This window comes from Chiloscyllium punctatum, chromosome 5 (assembly GCF_047496795.1).
Source record: "Chiloscyllium punctatum isolate Juve2018m chromosome 5, sChiPun1.3, whole genome shotgun sequence".
Lineage (NCBI taxonomy): Eukaryota > Metazoa > Chordata > Chondrichthyes > Orectolobiformes > Hemiscylliidae > Chiloscyllium > Chiloscyllium punctatum.
In genome coordinates this window covers 31,455,992-31,471,513 of record NC_092743.1, presented here as the reverse complement: position 1 = coordinate 31,471,513, position 15,522 = coordinate 31,455,992, and the positions used below count along the sequence as shown (strand labels likewise).

At 42.3% G+C, this 15,522-nt stretch overlaps 1 protein-coding gene across 1 annotated transcript in view; it reads right to left on the bottom strand.

The window, feature by feature from the left end:
* LOC140476960 (CMP-N-acetylneuraminate-beta-galactosamide-alpha-2,3-sialyltransferase 1-like) overlaps positions 1–15,522 on the bottom strand; it is a 95,774-nt gene that overhangs the window by 44,578 nt on the left and 35,674 nt on the right. Inside the window, exon 2 of the mRNA XM_072569986.1 lies at positions 7,226–7,966. Within this exon, the coding sequence (XP_072426087.1) occupies positions 7,226–7,492 (267 nt within the window). The 5' untranslated portion in view covers positions 7,493–7,966. The remainder of the gene's footprint in view (positions 1–7,225; positions 7,967–15,522) is intronic.

Here is a 15,522-nt window from a genome sequence, read left to right as displayed (position 1 = left end):
TACCTAACACTATGGGCAATTTAGCATGGCCAATTCACCTAACCTGCACATCTTTGTGACTGTGGGAGGAAACCGGAGCACCCGGAGGAAACCCACGCAGACACGGGGAGAACGTGCAAACTCCACACAGTCAGTCGCCTGAGGCGGGAACTGAACCCGGGTCTCCAGCGCTGTGAGGCAGCAGTGCTAAACACTTTTGGAAAGGTACAGAAGTACCAGGGCTGTTGTCATGGGTGACTTTAACTTCCCTAACATTGATTGAAAACTCCTTAGTTCAAATAATTTGGACAGAGCAGTTTTTGTCAGGTGTGTCCAGGAAGGATTCCTGACTCAATATATAAATAGGCCAACTAGGATTTGGTGCTTGGCAATGAAGTAGGCCAGGTGTTAGATCTCTTGGTGAGAGAGCACTTTGATGATAGTGATCACAACTCCCTAACCGTTACTTATACTTATGGAGAGAGATAGGAGCAGACAGTCTGGGAAAGCATTTAATTGAGGGAGGGGGAATTATAATGTTATTAGGCAGGAACTGGGGCATCTAAATTGGTAACAAATGTTCTCAGGGAACTGCATGACAGAAATGTGGAGGTTGTTTAAGGACCACTTGCTGATTGGGCTGGTCAGGTTTGTCCCACTGAGGCAAGGAAGGGTGAAGTAACCTTGGACGACAAGAGATGTGGAACATCTAGTTAGGAGGAAGAAGGAAGCTTACTGAAGAATGGAGTTAGGAGAGCTCAAAGGCACCATGGAAAAGATTTTGTGGGTAGGATTAAGTAAAACTCTAAGGCAGTCTACACTTGTGTGAGGAATGGGAGGATGGCCAGAGTGAGGGTATGGCTGATCAGGGATAGTGGGAGGAACTTGTGCCTAAAGTTGGAGGAGGTAGGGAGGTCCTTAATGAATACTTTGCTTCAGTATTCATGACTGAGAAGGACCATGAGCTTTGTGAGGACAATGTAAAAAAGGCTACTATGCTTGAACTGGTTCATGTTAAGGCAGAAGATGTGCTGAAAATTTTGAAAACTTAAGGATAGATAAACCCCTTAAGCCAGATGGAATATACCCAAGGTCACTACAGGAAGTGAGGGAAGAGAGTGCTGCATCTTGGGCAATGATCTTTGCATCCTTTCTGTACACTGGAGGAATACCAGATGATTAGAGAGTGACAACCGTTATTCCCTTGTTCAAGAAAGGGAATAGGGATAATCCTGGAAATTACAGACCAGTCAGTCTTACATCTGTGGTGGGCAAATTATTGGAGAGGATTCTGAGAGACAGGACTTATGATTACTTGGAAAACCATAGCTTGATCAGAGATGTTTAGCATGGCTTTGTGAGGGGCTGGTCATACCTCACAAACCTTACTGAATTCTTTAAGGAGGTGACAAAACATATTGATGAAAGTAGATCAGTGGATGTGGTGTACATGGATTTTCGCAAGGCATTTGATAAGGTTCCCATGGTAGGCTCATTCAGAAAGTAAGGAGGCATGGGATACAGGGAAATTTGGCTGTCTGGATACAGAATTGGCTGGTGCATAGAAGACAGAGGTTAGCAGTAGATGGAAAAAAAAATCAGCCAGGAGCTCAGTGACCAATGGATCTGTTCTGGGACCTCTGCTCTTTGTGAGTTTTACAAATGATTTGGATAAGGAAGTGGAAGGGTGGATTAGTGAGTTTGCCGATGATGTGAAGGTTGGTGGAGTTGTGGATAGCATGGTGGGCTGTTGTAGGTTGTAATAGGACATTGACAGGATGCAGAGCTGGGCTGAGAAGTAGCAGATGGAGTTCACCCTGGAAAAGGTTCTTTTGGAAGGTTAAATTTGAATGCAGATTACAGGGATTAGGGCAGGATTCTTGGCAGTGTGGAGGAACAGAGGGATCTTGGGGTCCATGTCCATAGACCCCTTAAAGTTGCCACCCAAGTTGATAGGGTTGTTAAGAAGGCATATGGTGTGTTGGTTTTCATTAACAGGGGCATGAGTTTAAGTGTCGTGAGGTTACACTGCAACTCATAAAAGCCCTGGTTAGACCACACTTAGAATATTGTGTTTAGTTCTGATCGCCTCATTATAGGAAGGATGTGGAAAGAGAGTGCAGAGATTTACCAGGATGCTGCCTGGACTGAAGGGGGAAGGTGGTAGAAACTTTAGAGAGGGTGCAGACAAGATTTACCAGGATGCTGCCTGGACTGAAAGGCATGACTTATGAAGAAACTTAAAGGGAGCTAGGTCTTTTCTCAATGGAATGAAGAAGGATGAGAGGCAACTTGATAGAAGTGTACAAGATGATGAGAAGCATAGATGAAGTGAACAGTCAGAGACTTTTTCTCAGGACAGAGATGGCATGATATCACAAGGGAGCATAATTTTGAGGTAATTGGAGAAGGTTTGGGGAGATATCAGAGGTTGGTTCTTCACACAGAGAGTAGTGGTGCATGGAATGCACTGATAGCACTAATATTAGAGTCAGATACATAAGGGACATTTAAGCGACTCGTGGATAGGCATATGGATGATAGTAAAATGAAAAGTATGCAGGTTAATTTGATATTAGAGAAGGATAAAAGATTGGCGCAACATTGAGGACCTTTTTTGAGCTGTACCGTTCTATGTTCTATACTGTAAAGATTAGTGAAAAGTCAGAAAATTGGAGAGACTTTAAAAATTAAGAATTATTAAAAAACAATGAAGGAGAAATGAAAATCTGATGGAAAGCTAGGTAGAAACACAAAAGTAGATAGTATGAGATAAGAAAAAAAGAGTGACTAAGGTAGGTGTCAATATCTTGGAGGGTATGAATAGTAAATTAATAAACGTTTGGAATACTGCCTGTAGTTCTGGTCTCCCTGCTACAGGAAGGATGTTGTGAAATGTGAAAGAGTTCAGAAAAGATTTACAAGGATGTTGCCAGAATTTGGAGGATTTGAGCTATAGGGAGAGACTGAATAGGTTGGGGCTATTTTCCCTGCAACATCAGAGGCTGAGGGGTGACCTTACAGAGGTTTATATAATTAGGGATGGCATCGATAGGGTAAATAGACAAGATCTTTTCCCTGGAGTGGGGGAATCCAGAACCATTAGGCATAGGTTCAAGATGAGAAAGATAAAAGAGACCTAAGGGGCAATTTTCTCACACAGAGGGTTGTGTGTGTATGGAATAAGCTTTCAGAAGAAGTGATGGAGGCTGATGGAATTACAACATTTAAAAGGCATTAGGATGGGTATATGAATAGGAAGTGTTTCGAGGGATATGGGCCAAATACAGGAAAATGGGACTAGATTTGTTTAGGGTATTTGGTCAGCATCGATGAGTTAGATTGAAGGGTCTGTTTCAATGCTGTGACTATAATAGTGGGAAAAAAGGAAATGGTAGAAAAATTCAAAAGGTTTTTTTGTGACTCCTACAATGAGAACACTTGAAAATGAAGAGATAAAAGGAAATGAGGATTTAAAGGATTGCAATTATTGGGAAAAGGCCTGGGAAAACTATTCAAATTAAAGGTAGGCATTTCCCTTGGAGCTGATGCTCTTCATCCTCGGCTCTTAAAGAGATAACAGCTGATACAGTCGATGCATTGTTGGTGATCTTCAAAAATTCTCTAGATTCTGGAGGGATTGCTACAGATTTGAAAATCATTAATGTAACACCTCTATTGAGGAAATGAGGGAGATTAAAAGCAAGAAACTACAGACCAGTTAGTCGAGTATCTACCTTCAAGGAAATACTGGAATCCATTCCAAAGGACAAATTTAGAGGACATTTAGAAAATCATACATAGATTGGGTACCCTTTATATACCTGTCTGAAAACTAAAAAGACCTAAAAACAAGGTCTTTTTGAAAGTGAGCTCAACGGCCCTGTAGATATAGATCAGAGTGGTGCTGGAAAAGCACAGCAGGTCAGGCAGCATCCCAGGAGCATGAAAATCGACGTTTTGGGCAAAAGCCCTTCATCAGGAATAGAGGCAGGGTGCCTGCAGAGTGGAAAGATAAATGAAAGGGCCTGTATATACGCTGAGTCTGGGCCTTTAGGGGAAAAAAACTTGGCTTTTAGTTTTGTTCAGGCGATAAATGAAAGAATTTTTTAAATCCAAGGACCCTGATTGCAAGCATTGTGATAAATGGAGACAAAGAATTACAAATATAAAGGATAACATAAAGAAGTTTACAGATACCATCATGTACCTGTATGAACCCATTTCACAACAGGCCAGAATACAAAGAAATTTTGAGTTGTATGAATAGTTTACTTTCGATTGTGAGATCATTAGTAAAAGATACTAAGTGTATCCAAAAATATCCTTCAACCAAAAAGCTTCTGGTCCCTAGTACTTCAGATAAATGATTTCCATCTGTACAACCAAGGAAAGCAAACATAGTTTTATGAATTGTAAATCTAATTGATTAATGTTTCTTTGAGGAATTAACAATCAAGGGAATAAACAGGAACATGTAGATGTGGTTTATTTGGATTTCCAAAAGGCATTTCACAACATGCCATACTGTAAACTAATATTCAAAATAAAAGCTCATGATACAAAAAGTGATACAGTAGCATGGGTAGAAAATTGAAAAGAAAGCAGAGTGCAGTGAATAAAGGTTCATTTGCAGGTTGGCGAAATGGTACTAGAGGAGTTTAATCAGGGAGGGTGTCAACTATTTAGAATCTATGTCAATGAAGGAAAGAAATATAAGATAACTAAATTACCTGATGACACAAAGGTAGGTGATAAAGTAAGATATCAAAAGGTCAAAGTCACTAGTAAGAAGGGAAATAATGGCTAAGTGGTATGATCACTAAACTATTAATCTAGAGACCCAGGTTTAAATCCCACTACAGTAGATGATAGAACTTGCAATCATCAAAATCTAATGATGATCATAAAACTATGATTGATTGTCAGGGAAAAAAAACATATCTGACACGCTAATGTCCTTTAGAGAGGGGAACTGCTGTGTTCTGGTCTGTCCTACATAAGATTACCACTCACAACAAGGTGGATGACTCTTAACTGTCCTCTGGGCAATTAGTTAGCAGTGTTATCCAAAATCCCATGAATGAAAAACAAAAGATAGATCGTGAGTATGCAAAATCTTTGCAGAGGGAGTATTATGGGGAAAAATGTGAACTGTTTACACTTTGGCAGGAAGAAAGATAAGCACTATATTATTTGGACAGAGATTGCAAAACATTTTGATACAGAGGAATCAGAATGCCCTGGTACATGAATTTCTTTAATTCACAGGATGGAGGCATCACTGGCTAGGCCAGCATTTATTGCCCATCCTAATTGCCCAGAGATTAAGAGTTAAGAGTTAAACATATTGTTGTGGGTCTGGAGTCAGTAAGGACAGCAGTCTCTCTGAAGGAAATTAGTGAACCAGATTGGTTTTTCAACAATTGACAGTTGTTTTTGTTTTTAACTGAACTCAAATTTCACCATCCACCATGGCAGGATGCAAACCCAGGTCCCCAGAATATTTATCTGGGTCTCTGGATTAACAGAGCAGCAATAATACCATTGAACAATCATCTTCCCAGATTGCATTATAAAAATTGTACTTTTAACAAATGATACCTTTTGATACGAGTACAGGAACATTTCATAAGAATTAACAGAGAATTAACAGGGTATAGAAAATAGGACAACCTCAGCTGAGAAACTATCTTCTATCTCTTCCCGGAAAAACCCAAAAAGAGTCCCTAGAAATGGTCAGGTTTATCACTTCAGGCTTTTATGTTGGCATTCCTAAGTCTATAGTATGGTGCTTTGTGTATCCTTTTATCTATACAAAAGTGTCTGGTAAGGCTTGCAAATGGCCTTCAGCATGACACAAGCTAAAATGTGATCTCAAATTGACTGACGGACAAAGAGCGAGGTGACTACATAGACATCTTGGGGTAACTGTCCTGCATTCTACGGTTAGAAAGGTTCAAATGAGTGGTGGGCATCAGGTAAAATAACTGTTGGGACACAACCATACTTGGACTCCATCTGGAGATTATGTACATTTACAGTTTCTTAATTTAAGAAAGGATATAATTGTATCTGAAGCAGTTCAGAGAAGGTTCATCTGATTCTTGGGATGAAGAGGTTGCCCCATGTGTGAAGAAAAATTGAGCAAGTTGGGATTGAACTCATTAGAGTTTATATAACAGTTTACTTTGCTGAAATTTAAGAGATTCTTGACAAGGTGCATTTTGAGAGTGTATTTTCCCTTGTGAAGAGCTAGAATTAGGAGACACATTCTAAAAATTATCCTTCCTGAGAATGAGATAAAAAGAATTTTTTTTTTCAAAAGTGTTGTAAGTTTATCGAATTCTTTTCACTGATAGCAAAGGAGTCTGGGTCATTTCATACATCCAAAGCTGTGTTACATAGTTTTCTTTAAATCAATTAGAGAGTCAAGTGATATGGGGGTGGGGTGGAAGGCAGATTTTAAAACTGTGCTGCTGGAAAAGCGCAGCAGGTCAGGCAGCATCAAAGGAGCAGGAGAATCGACGTATCGGGCATAAGCCCTTCTTCAAGAATCGACCTGCTGCGCTTTTCCAGCAACACATTTTTAATCTCTGATCTCCAGCATCTACAGTCCTCACTTTCTCCTGGGGTGGAAGGCAGTAAAGTGAAATTGATGCCATAATCAGATTTGGCATCATCTTACCAAATGATAGGATAGATTAAGGGGTCAAGTGACTTACCTTTGCTCTGAATTCTCGTGTATTGTTGAATGGACATGAGATGGTAAGTTAAGCAGTAAGTGAGGTGCTGAGAAATAGCAAAATCAGCAAAGGGGAGCCAGTGAGAGGTCAGCCATGGAATGATGATAATAAGTGGGAGGCAGCAAGTGGTTTGGTGTGAGACAATGAGCAAGTGGGTGGTAAACGTTCAATGAATGCACAATGCTATCAGCATTGGAAAGAGCCATGCATGCACTGATGGGTGGAAGTGGGTGCAACTTGCTTTTCCAGTTTGGTATCGGGTGATACAGTGATGCCTTCCTGTTCCTGTCCTGCAGAGCCTTGCCAATCGTCACTGAATGCTTTTGTCAAGTGCTACACAAATGTATCCCATAGTTTGTTTTAAACACTATAATATATTCAATATGGACCAGGACAACTTTTAGTCATCAACATCTTTCAATGCCAAGCATCTACTCAATATACACTTTATCAATCAAAATCTTCAATGTGGTTGAAAATCCCTTGTGCAGTGTACTTACTTGCCACCATTTGTAGGTCACTTCAGGAAGTGTGTAGTTATTTTTGGTCAGGATGGGATACATAGTGGGAATGTATCGCTTGTCAAACCATTCCGACTTATTTAATTCTGACACGCAAGGGTTGCATTTGCACTTTCTTACGGGGAGTAAGTTTCTAAGTGAAAATTTTGTGTAGTCCATATAAGTAAAAAAGACAGATAACAGGAGCACAGCAAAAATCACCAAAGAGAAAAACCAGCGATGCTTCTGAAGCCTGTGAGCAAACATTGCAAAATCTTCTTGAATGATACTTCTCCACTTATCTGACAAAACCGTGGGAGGGCGAGAAAGCAGATCTTCTGAAGCAACCAGTGTTGACAAATTCTGCAACTTGTGTCTCCTTCAAAGCGATTTATTTTTAGAACTCAATTTTTTTTTGAGTGGCTGGTTGTTGAGCAGCAGCGTGAGTCTTATTTTGACAAAAGAAGTCTGGTCAGAATATCCACAGTTTTCTGAAAGAAAATGAATGACACCAAGTTTTCCTGAACATTAATATGGGTAAAATTGATTGGAGTGAAGTCAATGTTTAGAATCTTAAGCGTAGGCAGCAGGCATTTTGGAACTAGCTTCAAAACAGATGTTGTAATTTCTGTCATATTGATTTCTTGGAATCCAGTTGTATGTTTAATTTCATTTTTAGAATTGATCTTTATGCAATGTTGGTTGGCATTCTTTCAGTTTTTGCCGAAAATTAACTTCCTCCTAAATAAAATAAAATACGAAAAGGTCACAAACCAGACTTAAACTACTCCACAAGACAGAATAACGGGCTACTTTCTGAAGCATTTATGTTTCACTGAGGTTCAGAATGCTACTGGCAGAAGTGAGGGTGTATTTTAGAGCACGGTGCCATTCTCTGGCATCTGGGATGATAATTGGTGGGAGTGGTGTTTGCATCTGAATCCTGGCAACTCAATACGACTGAAAATGTGTTGCTGGAAAAGCGCAGCAGGTCAGGCAGCATCCAAGGAGAATCAACATTTCGGTCATGAGCCCTTCCTCAGGAAAGAGGAAGGTGTGACAAGCAGGCTAAGATAAAAGGTAGAGAGGAGGGACTTGGGGGAGGGGCTTTGGAAATGCAATAGGTGGAAGCAGGTAAAGGCGAGGGTGATAGGCCGGAGTGGGGTGGGGGCGGAGAGGTCTAGAAGAAGATTGCAGGTTAGGAAGGTGGTGCTGAGTTCGAGGGTTGGGACTGAGACAAGGTTGGGGGGGGGGGGGGGGGGGAATGAGGAAACTGGAGAAATCTGAGTTCATCCCTTGTGGTTGGAGGGTTCCTAGGTGGAAGATGAGGCGCTCTTCCTCCAGCCATCGTGTTGCCATGGTCTGGCGATGGAGGAGTCCAAGGACCTGCATGTCCTTGGTGGAATGGGAGGGGGAGTTGAAGTGTTGAGCCACGGGGTGGTTGGGTTGGTTGGTCCGGGTGTCCCAGAGGTGTTCTCTGAAACGTTTCACAAGTAGGCTGCCTGTCTCCCCAATATAAAGGAGGCCACATCAGGTGCAGCGGATGCAGTAAATGATGTGTGTATGGAAGTGCAGGTGAATTTGTGGCAGATATGGAAGGATCCCTTGGGGCCTTGGAGGGAAGTGAGGGGGGAGGTGTGGGCGCAAGTTTTGCATTTCTTGCGGTTGCAGGGGAAGGTGCTGGGAGTGGAGGTTGGGTTGGTAGGGGGTATGGACCTGACGAGGGAATCATGGAGGGAGTGGTCTTTTCAGAACACTGATAGGGGAAGGGAGGGAAATATATCCCTGGTGGTGGGGTCCGTTTGGAGGTGGCAGAAATGACGACGGATGATACAATGTATATGGAGGTTGGTGGGGTGGTAGGTCAGGACCAGTTGGGTTCTGTTCTGGTGGCGATTGGAGGGGCGGGGCTCAAGGGTGGAGGAGGAGGAAGTGGAGGAGATGCGGTGGAGAGCATCGTCAATCACGTCTGAGGGGAAATTGCGGTCTTTGAAAAAGGAGGCCATCTGGGTTATACGGTATTGGAACTGGTCCTCCTGGGAGCAGATGCGACAGAGACAAAGGAATTGAGAATATCCCTCATCAGGTCCAAACCCCCCACCAACCCAACCTCTTTTTCTCTCTCTTCTCCCTTCTCTGTCCCCTCCCGTCATCCTTTGTTCCCTTTGTTCTTCCTTTCTGGTATGGGATGGGGGATGCACTTGGGGAAAGGAGGGAGAGGTTATAGAATTCTGTTCTACTAGCAGTCCCTAGGGTTATAGTATGGAGGGGACAGCTTGAGTGCCAACTTTTAACTTTCTTGTTATAAGATGTGAGAATTTTTTTCTCACGTTGTGTTGTCTGGGGCTGGGGCACAGCTTCAGCTAGAAAGAGCCATGGTGAGGTTAGTGGGTAGCATGACTACCCCCAATGGGCAAGGGGGAAAGTCTCCTTTCATTTGTGTTATACGTTGGTATGTTGTAGAAGTAGCTGTTAGAAGTTTTGATTTGGTAGCTTTGGAAGTTGTATTTTTAAATTTACATGAAATCAATAAGTTTACTGTTTTCAGGGTTTTTTTCCTCCTGGGGGTCATGGACTGTTTTGGATGGTTATGGCTAGCCATTCATTCATGGTGCAGCTAGAATGTTAAGGGGAGTATTCACTAATTAAGAGAAAAAAAGATATTGTCAAGCCTTAGAAAAGACAGGGTCGATGTAGCCTTGTTGCAAGAAACACATTTAACCGGTAAGGAGCATTTGAAGTTGCAGCAGGGAGGGTTCAGATGGTAATTTTCTCATCCTTTAATTTGAAAAGTAGATGAGTTGCTATTCTCATCTGGAAGAATCTCCCATTTCAAATGTTAGATCAAATTAAGGATGAATATGGGCAATTTATAATTAAAGCTTTAATATATGAAGAGGAATATGAGATATTCCCCTGGCACACTTCCTTAAATTTTTAACGGATGTGCTTTCCAGGTTGATGGCCCTTGGGGCGCATCCTACAATTAGTTGCGGACAGTTTAATCATCAGATTGACTCCGAAGTGAACAGGATGCCTAGGGGCCTTGCAGGTATGTCCCCACAATCCAGGCAGTTGGTGGACCTGAACAGGGGCCTGGATTTGGTGGACGTTTGACAATGGGTTCACCCCAAAGGTAGGGATTTCACCTTTTTCTCTAATCCACATAAATGCTATACCAGAATTGACATGTTTTTGTCCCATCAACCTTCTTGCAGACCATAGCCATTTCCGATCATGCGGCAGCGTATATGGAGGTCAAGGCTGGTGGTAACAGGATAGGCTCCCAGCACTGGCGCATGGACCCTTTCCTCTTGAAAGATAGCAAGCTTGTAGAGTATTTTTCGCAGTAACTTAAAATCTTTTGTGACATTAATTTGGGTACGGCCACTGGGAGACTGCCAAGGCCTATGCACGGGGGTTTTATTATTTCTTACTCGGCGACCTGGAAGCAGCAGAGGAGAGAGCAGCAGCATTAGCTCAAGGCTCGCCTGAAGGCAGCTGAGTTAGCATACTTTGACAGACCATCTGTAACTAAATTGCAGCAGGTTACAGCCCTTAGGGCTACTTTGAATACTGCACTCACCCAGACTGCATAGGGGGAAATCTTTTTTGTGAAACAGAGGTTATTCGAGTACGGTGACAAACTAGGTAGATATATAGTGTACCTAGCCAGAAAGAAGAGTGCCTCCCAATCAATCACATCCGTTAGAGAGAGTGCTGGTATTGCAATGCAATGCCAAAAGGATTAATGCAGCACTTAGGAAGTTTTACTCTGAGTTGTACTGATCAGAGGGCTGTGGGTAGACACTGATGAAGATGGAATCCTTTTTTAAGACCCTGGACCTTCTGGGTGTAATTTCAAAGCAGGCGTCCTTTCTGAATGCCCCCCTGACAATTCAAAAAAATACAGGAGGTGGTGAGGCAGCTCCAGAGTGTTAAAGCGCCCGGCCCAGACTGATTTCAAAGTGAGTTTTATAAGGAGTTTATAGACATGCTGATTGGGCCACTACTGGATATGTACAACTACTCATACAGCCAGGGCTGCCTCCCATCCTCTTTAGTAAAAACAAGGACTACAGATGCTGGATTAAAGTGGTGCTAGAAAAGCACAGCAGTTCAGGTAGCATCCATGGAGCAGAAAAATCAATGTTTCAGGCAAAAGCCCTTCATCAGGAATACAGCTCTATTGAGTGATGCCAGATGAAAGATCCAAGCCAACTGTAAAGCCTCCGTAATGCTTGCCTAGCAGTATCAAAGGGAGCGTTCGCATGGGATATAATAAACGAGGAAGAACATTCATTTTGACCAGAGCTATTCTACCCAACCAGGATATTGGAAGATCCTCCCAGCACCGAAGATCCTGCCTTATTTTCTCGAGCAACCACACAAAGTTACCTTTGTATAATTGATTGAAGACCGGGATGGTAAAATTGCCTAAATACAGGAAATCTCCGTGACCACCTGAAAGGGAATCAGATTCCACTCCCAAAATTGGATATTCAAATAAGGCCCCCTCCCACAGGTATGGCATCCAACCTCATAAAATTGGTTTTGTATCCTGAGAAAGAACCAAATAGATTAATCACTTGCATTAAATAGGGCACAGATGTCAGTGGATCAGTTAAAAAGAGAAGAACATCATCTGCATAGAGGGTGATCTCATGCCTGCCTGATCCTACCTTCGGGGTAATTATATTGGGGTCCAGATGGCCTCTGCCAGTGGCTCAGTCACCAGTGGAAATAGTAATGGTGAGAGAGCACACTCTTGTCGGCTGCCTCTGCCGATACTAAAATTATCCTACCTTGTACCATTAGTGAGAACTGCTGCTTTCTGGTCACTATATAACGCTGCCACCCACTTGGCAAAAACCCTTCAAAGACCAAACCGCTCCAATACATAAAAGCGGTATGGCCACTCCACCTAGTCAAACGCTTTCCCTGCATCCAGGGAGACTACCAAGCCCGGAATCGACCCTTACTGGCGTACCTGAACCATGTCTAGTACTCTTCTAATAATTTTAGTAGATCTACAACCCTTGATAAAACCTGTATGGCCCTCCTTTACAATGAAAGGCAAAACCTTCTCCAACCTTAATGCCACCATTTTCAACAGAATTTCAAAATCCACATTCAGTAACGATATGGGCCTGTATGAAGTACAATCTTCTGGGGCTTTTCCTTTCTTAAGGATAAGAGAGGTATTTGCTTCTCTCAAAGAGGATGGGATTCTAGGTTACAGTGGTCCTGGAAAAGCACAGCAGTTCAGGCAGCATCCGAGGAGCGGGAAAATCCCTTCATCAGAAATAGAGCTCTTTGGGTGTTTCAAGTTTAGTTTTCAGAGGGGTGTCAATCTCTACCTCATAACAATATTTAAATCACATATGTTACATCATAAAGTCCTGGTCAATATTTAGGCTCTACTTTTTACAACATCACTATTCCCTTGTTTCAACTACACTCAGCATTCCTGCTAATTTGTTTTTCTTGGAGGTCTGCACACAGTAGCACTTGCAGAATCAGAAGCCAATGTCGTGAAAGACAATAGAGCACCAATCACAGTGTGCAGACTCAAGTAGCGAGGTGCACATGCAGCTTAGAGGGAGCATTGCCCACAGTCCAAAATTTCATCTATCAAAACCATGAATATACTGAATATAAGACAATACCTCATAGACAAGGACATTGACAGTAACAGACCCTGTCTGGTTTTGTAAACTTTAATAAGAACATTTCTGTCAACAAAGTGAATGTGAGTCTTTTCTGTTTAGTGCCAAGCAAGGATGCTGATTTGAAACAGATTTATTTTCTCTATTATCATTTTCCACTCCCGTCACTCCTGAAACAAAAGCATCTTACAGAGGTCTGGCTTGGAACTGATTGGGTACATTTTTTTACAAAAAAGTACTCGGAACAATAGTTGCCATCATTAAATGGTTTCAAACAAATAGGTTTAGAAATTGAGTCACATTTTGGCCGGATCAGTTACCTGCATCATCTCTTTCCCTCAATGACAAGCTAGTTAGAATTTTACAATGAGCTGACATGCTTATAATAGCTTCTATTTTCGCATTTTCTTGATAATTATATTCAATGAATGAAGCTGTCAAGTTGGGATTTAGACTTAAGTTCACTGGATTATTAGCTCTGTACTACCTTATCTCTTTTTCCTGGCCTGAAGCAGTGGGAGATGGTAAATCATCCAATCATACAGGATATTTTAGTTAAATCTAAAAATAACTGTTGCACGAGAATAAAGCAGATTAAAAATTTCAGAACGAGTATTTTAATCTTGTTTTATTCACTTATGAGTCATACAGTCATAGAGGTGTACCGCACGGAAACAGACCTTTCGGTCCAACCCGTCCATGCTGACCCAGATATCCCAACCCAATCTAGTCCCATCTGCCAGCACCAGGCCCATATCCCTCCAAACCCTTCCTTTTCATATACCCATCCAAATGCCTCTTAAATGTTGCAATTGTACCAACCTCCACCACTTCCTCTGGCAGCTCATTCCATGCATGTACCATGTACCACCCTCTGTGTGAAAAAGTTGCCCCTTAGGTCTCTTTTACATCTTTTTCCTCTCATCTTGAATCTATACCCTCTAGTTCTGGTCTATCCCAACCCAGGGAAAATACTTTGCCTATTTATCCTATCCATGCCCCTCATAATTTTGTAAACCTCTATAAGGACACCCCTCAGTCTCCGAGCTCCAGGGAAAACAGCCCCAACCTGTTGGGCCTCTCCCTATAGCTCAAATCCTCCAACCCTGGCAACATCCTTGTAAATCTTTTCTGAACCCTTTCAAGTTTCACAACATCTTTCCAATAGGAAGGAGACCAGAATTGCACGCAATATTCCAACAGTGGCCTAACCAATGTCCTGGACAGCCACATGACCTCCCAACTCCTGTACTCAATGCGCTGACCAATAAAGGAAAGCATACCAAACGCCTTCTTCACTATCCTATCTACCTGTGACTCCACTTTCAAGGAACTATGAACCTACACTCCAGGATCTCTTTGTTCAGCAACACTCCCTAGGACCTTACCATTAAGTGTATAAGTCCTGCTAAGATTTGCTTTCCCAAAATGCAGCACCTCGCATTTATCTGAATTAAACTCCATCAGCCACTTCTCAGCCCATTGGCCCATCTGGTCAAGATCCTGCTGTAATCTGAGGTAACCCTCTTTGCTGTCCACTACACCTCCAATTTTGGTGTCATCTGCAAACTTACTAACTGTACCTCTTAGGCTCGCATCCAAATCATTTATGTAAATGACAGAAAGTAGAGGACCCAGCACTCCACTGGTCACAGGCCTCCAGTCTGAAAAACAACCCTCCACCATCACCCTCTGTCTTCTACCTTTGAGCCAGTTCTGTATCCAAATGGCTAGTCCTACCTGTATTCCTTGAGATCTAACCTTGCTAATCAGTCTCCCATGGGGAACCTTGTCGAACGCCTTACTGAAGTCCCATACAGATCATATCTATCGTTCTGCCCTCATCAAAATTCCTGTTACTTTTTCCAAAAACTCAATCAAGTTTGTGAGACATGATTTCCCATGCAAAAAGCCATGCTGACTATCCCTAATCAGTCCTTGCCTTTCCAAATGTATGTACACCCTGTCCCTCAGGATTCCCTCCAACAACTTGCCCACCACCGACGTCAGGCTCACTGGTCTATAGTTCCCTGGCTTGTCCTTACCACCCTTCTTAAATAGTGGCACCATGTTAGCCAATCTCCAGTCTTCCGGTACCTCACCTGTGACTATCGATGATACAAATGTCTCAGTAAGAGGCCCAGCAATCACTTCTCTAGCTTCCCACAGAGTTATAGGGTGCACCTGATCAGGTCCTGGGGATTTATCCACCTTTACCCTTTTCAAGACATCCAGCACTTCCTGCTCTGTAATATGGACATTTTGCAAGATGTCACCATTTATTTCCCTACAGGCTATATCTTCCAAAACCTTTTCTACAGTAAATACTGATGCAAAATACTCATTCAGTATCTCCCTCATTTTCTGCTGCTCCACACAAAGGCCGCCTTGCTGATCTTTGAGGGGCCCTATTCTCTCCCTAGTTATCCTTTTGTCCTTAATGTATTTGTAAAAACTCTTTGTATTCTCCTTAATTCTATTTGTCAAAGCTATCTCATGTCTCCTTTTTGCCCTCCTGACTTCCCTGTTAAGTATACTCCTACTTCCTTTATACTCTGCTAAGGATTCACTCGATCTATCCTGTCTATACCTTACATATGCTTCCTTCTTTTTCTTAACCAAACCCTC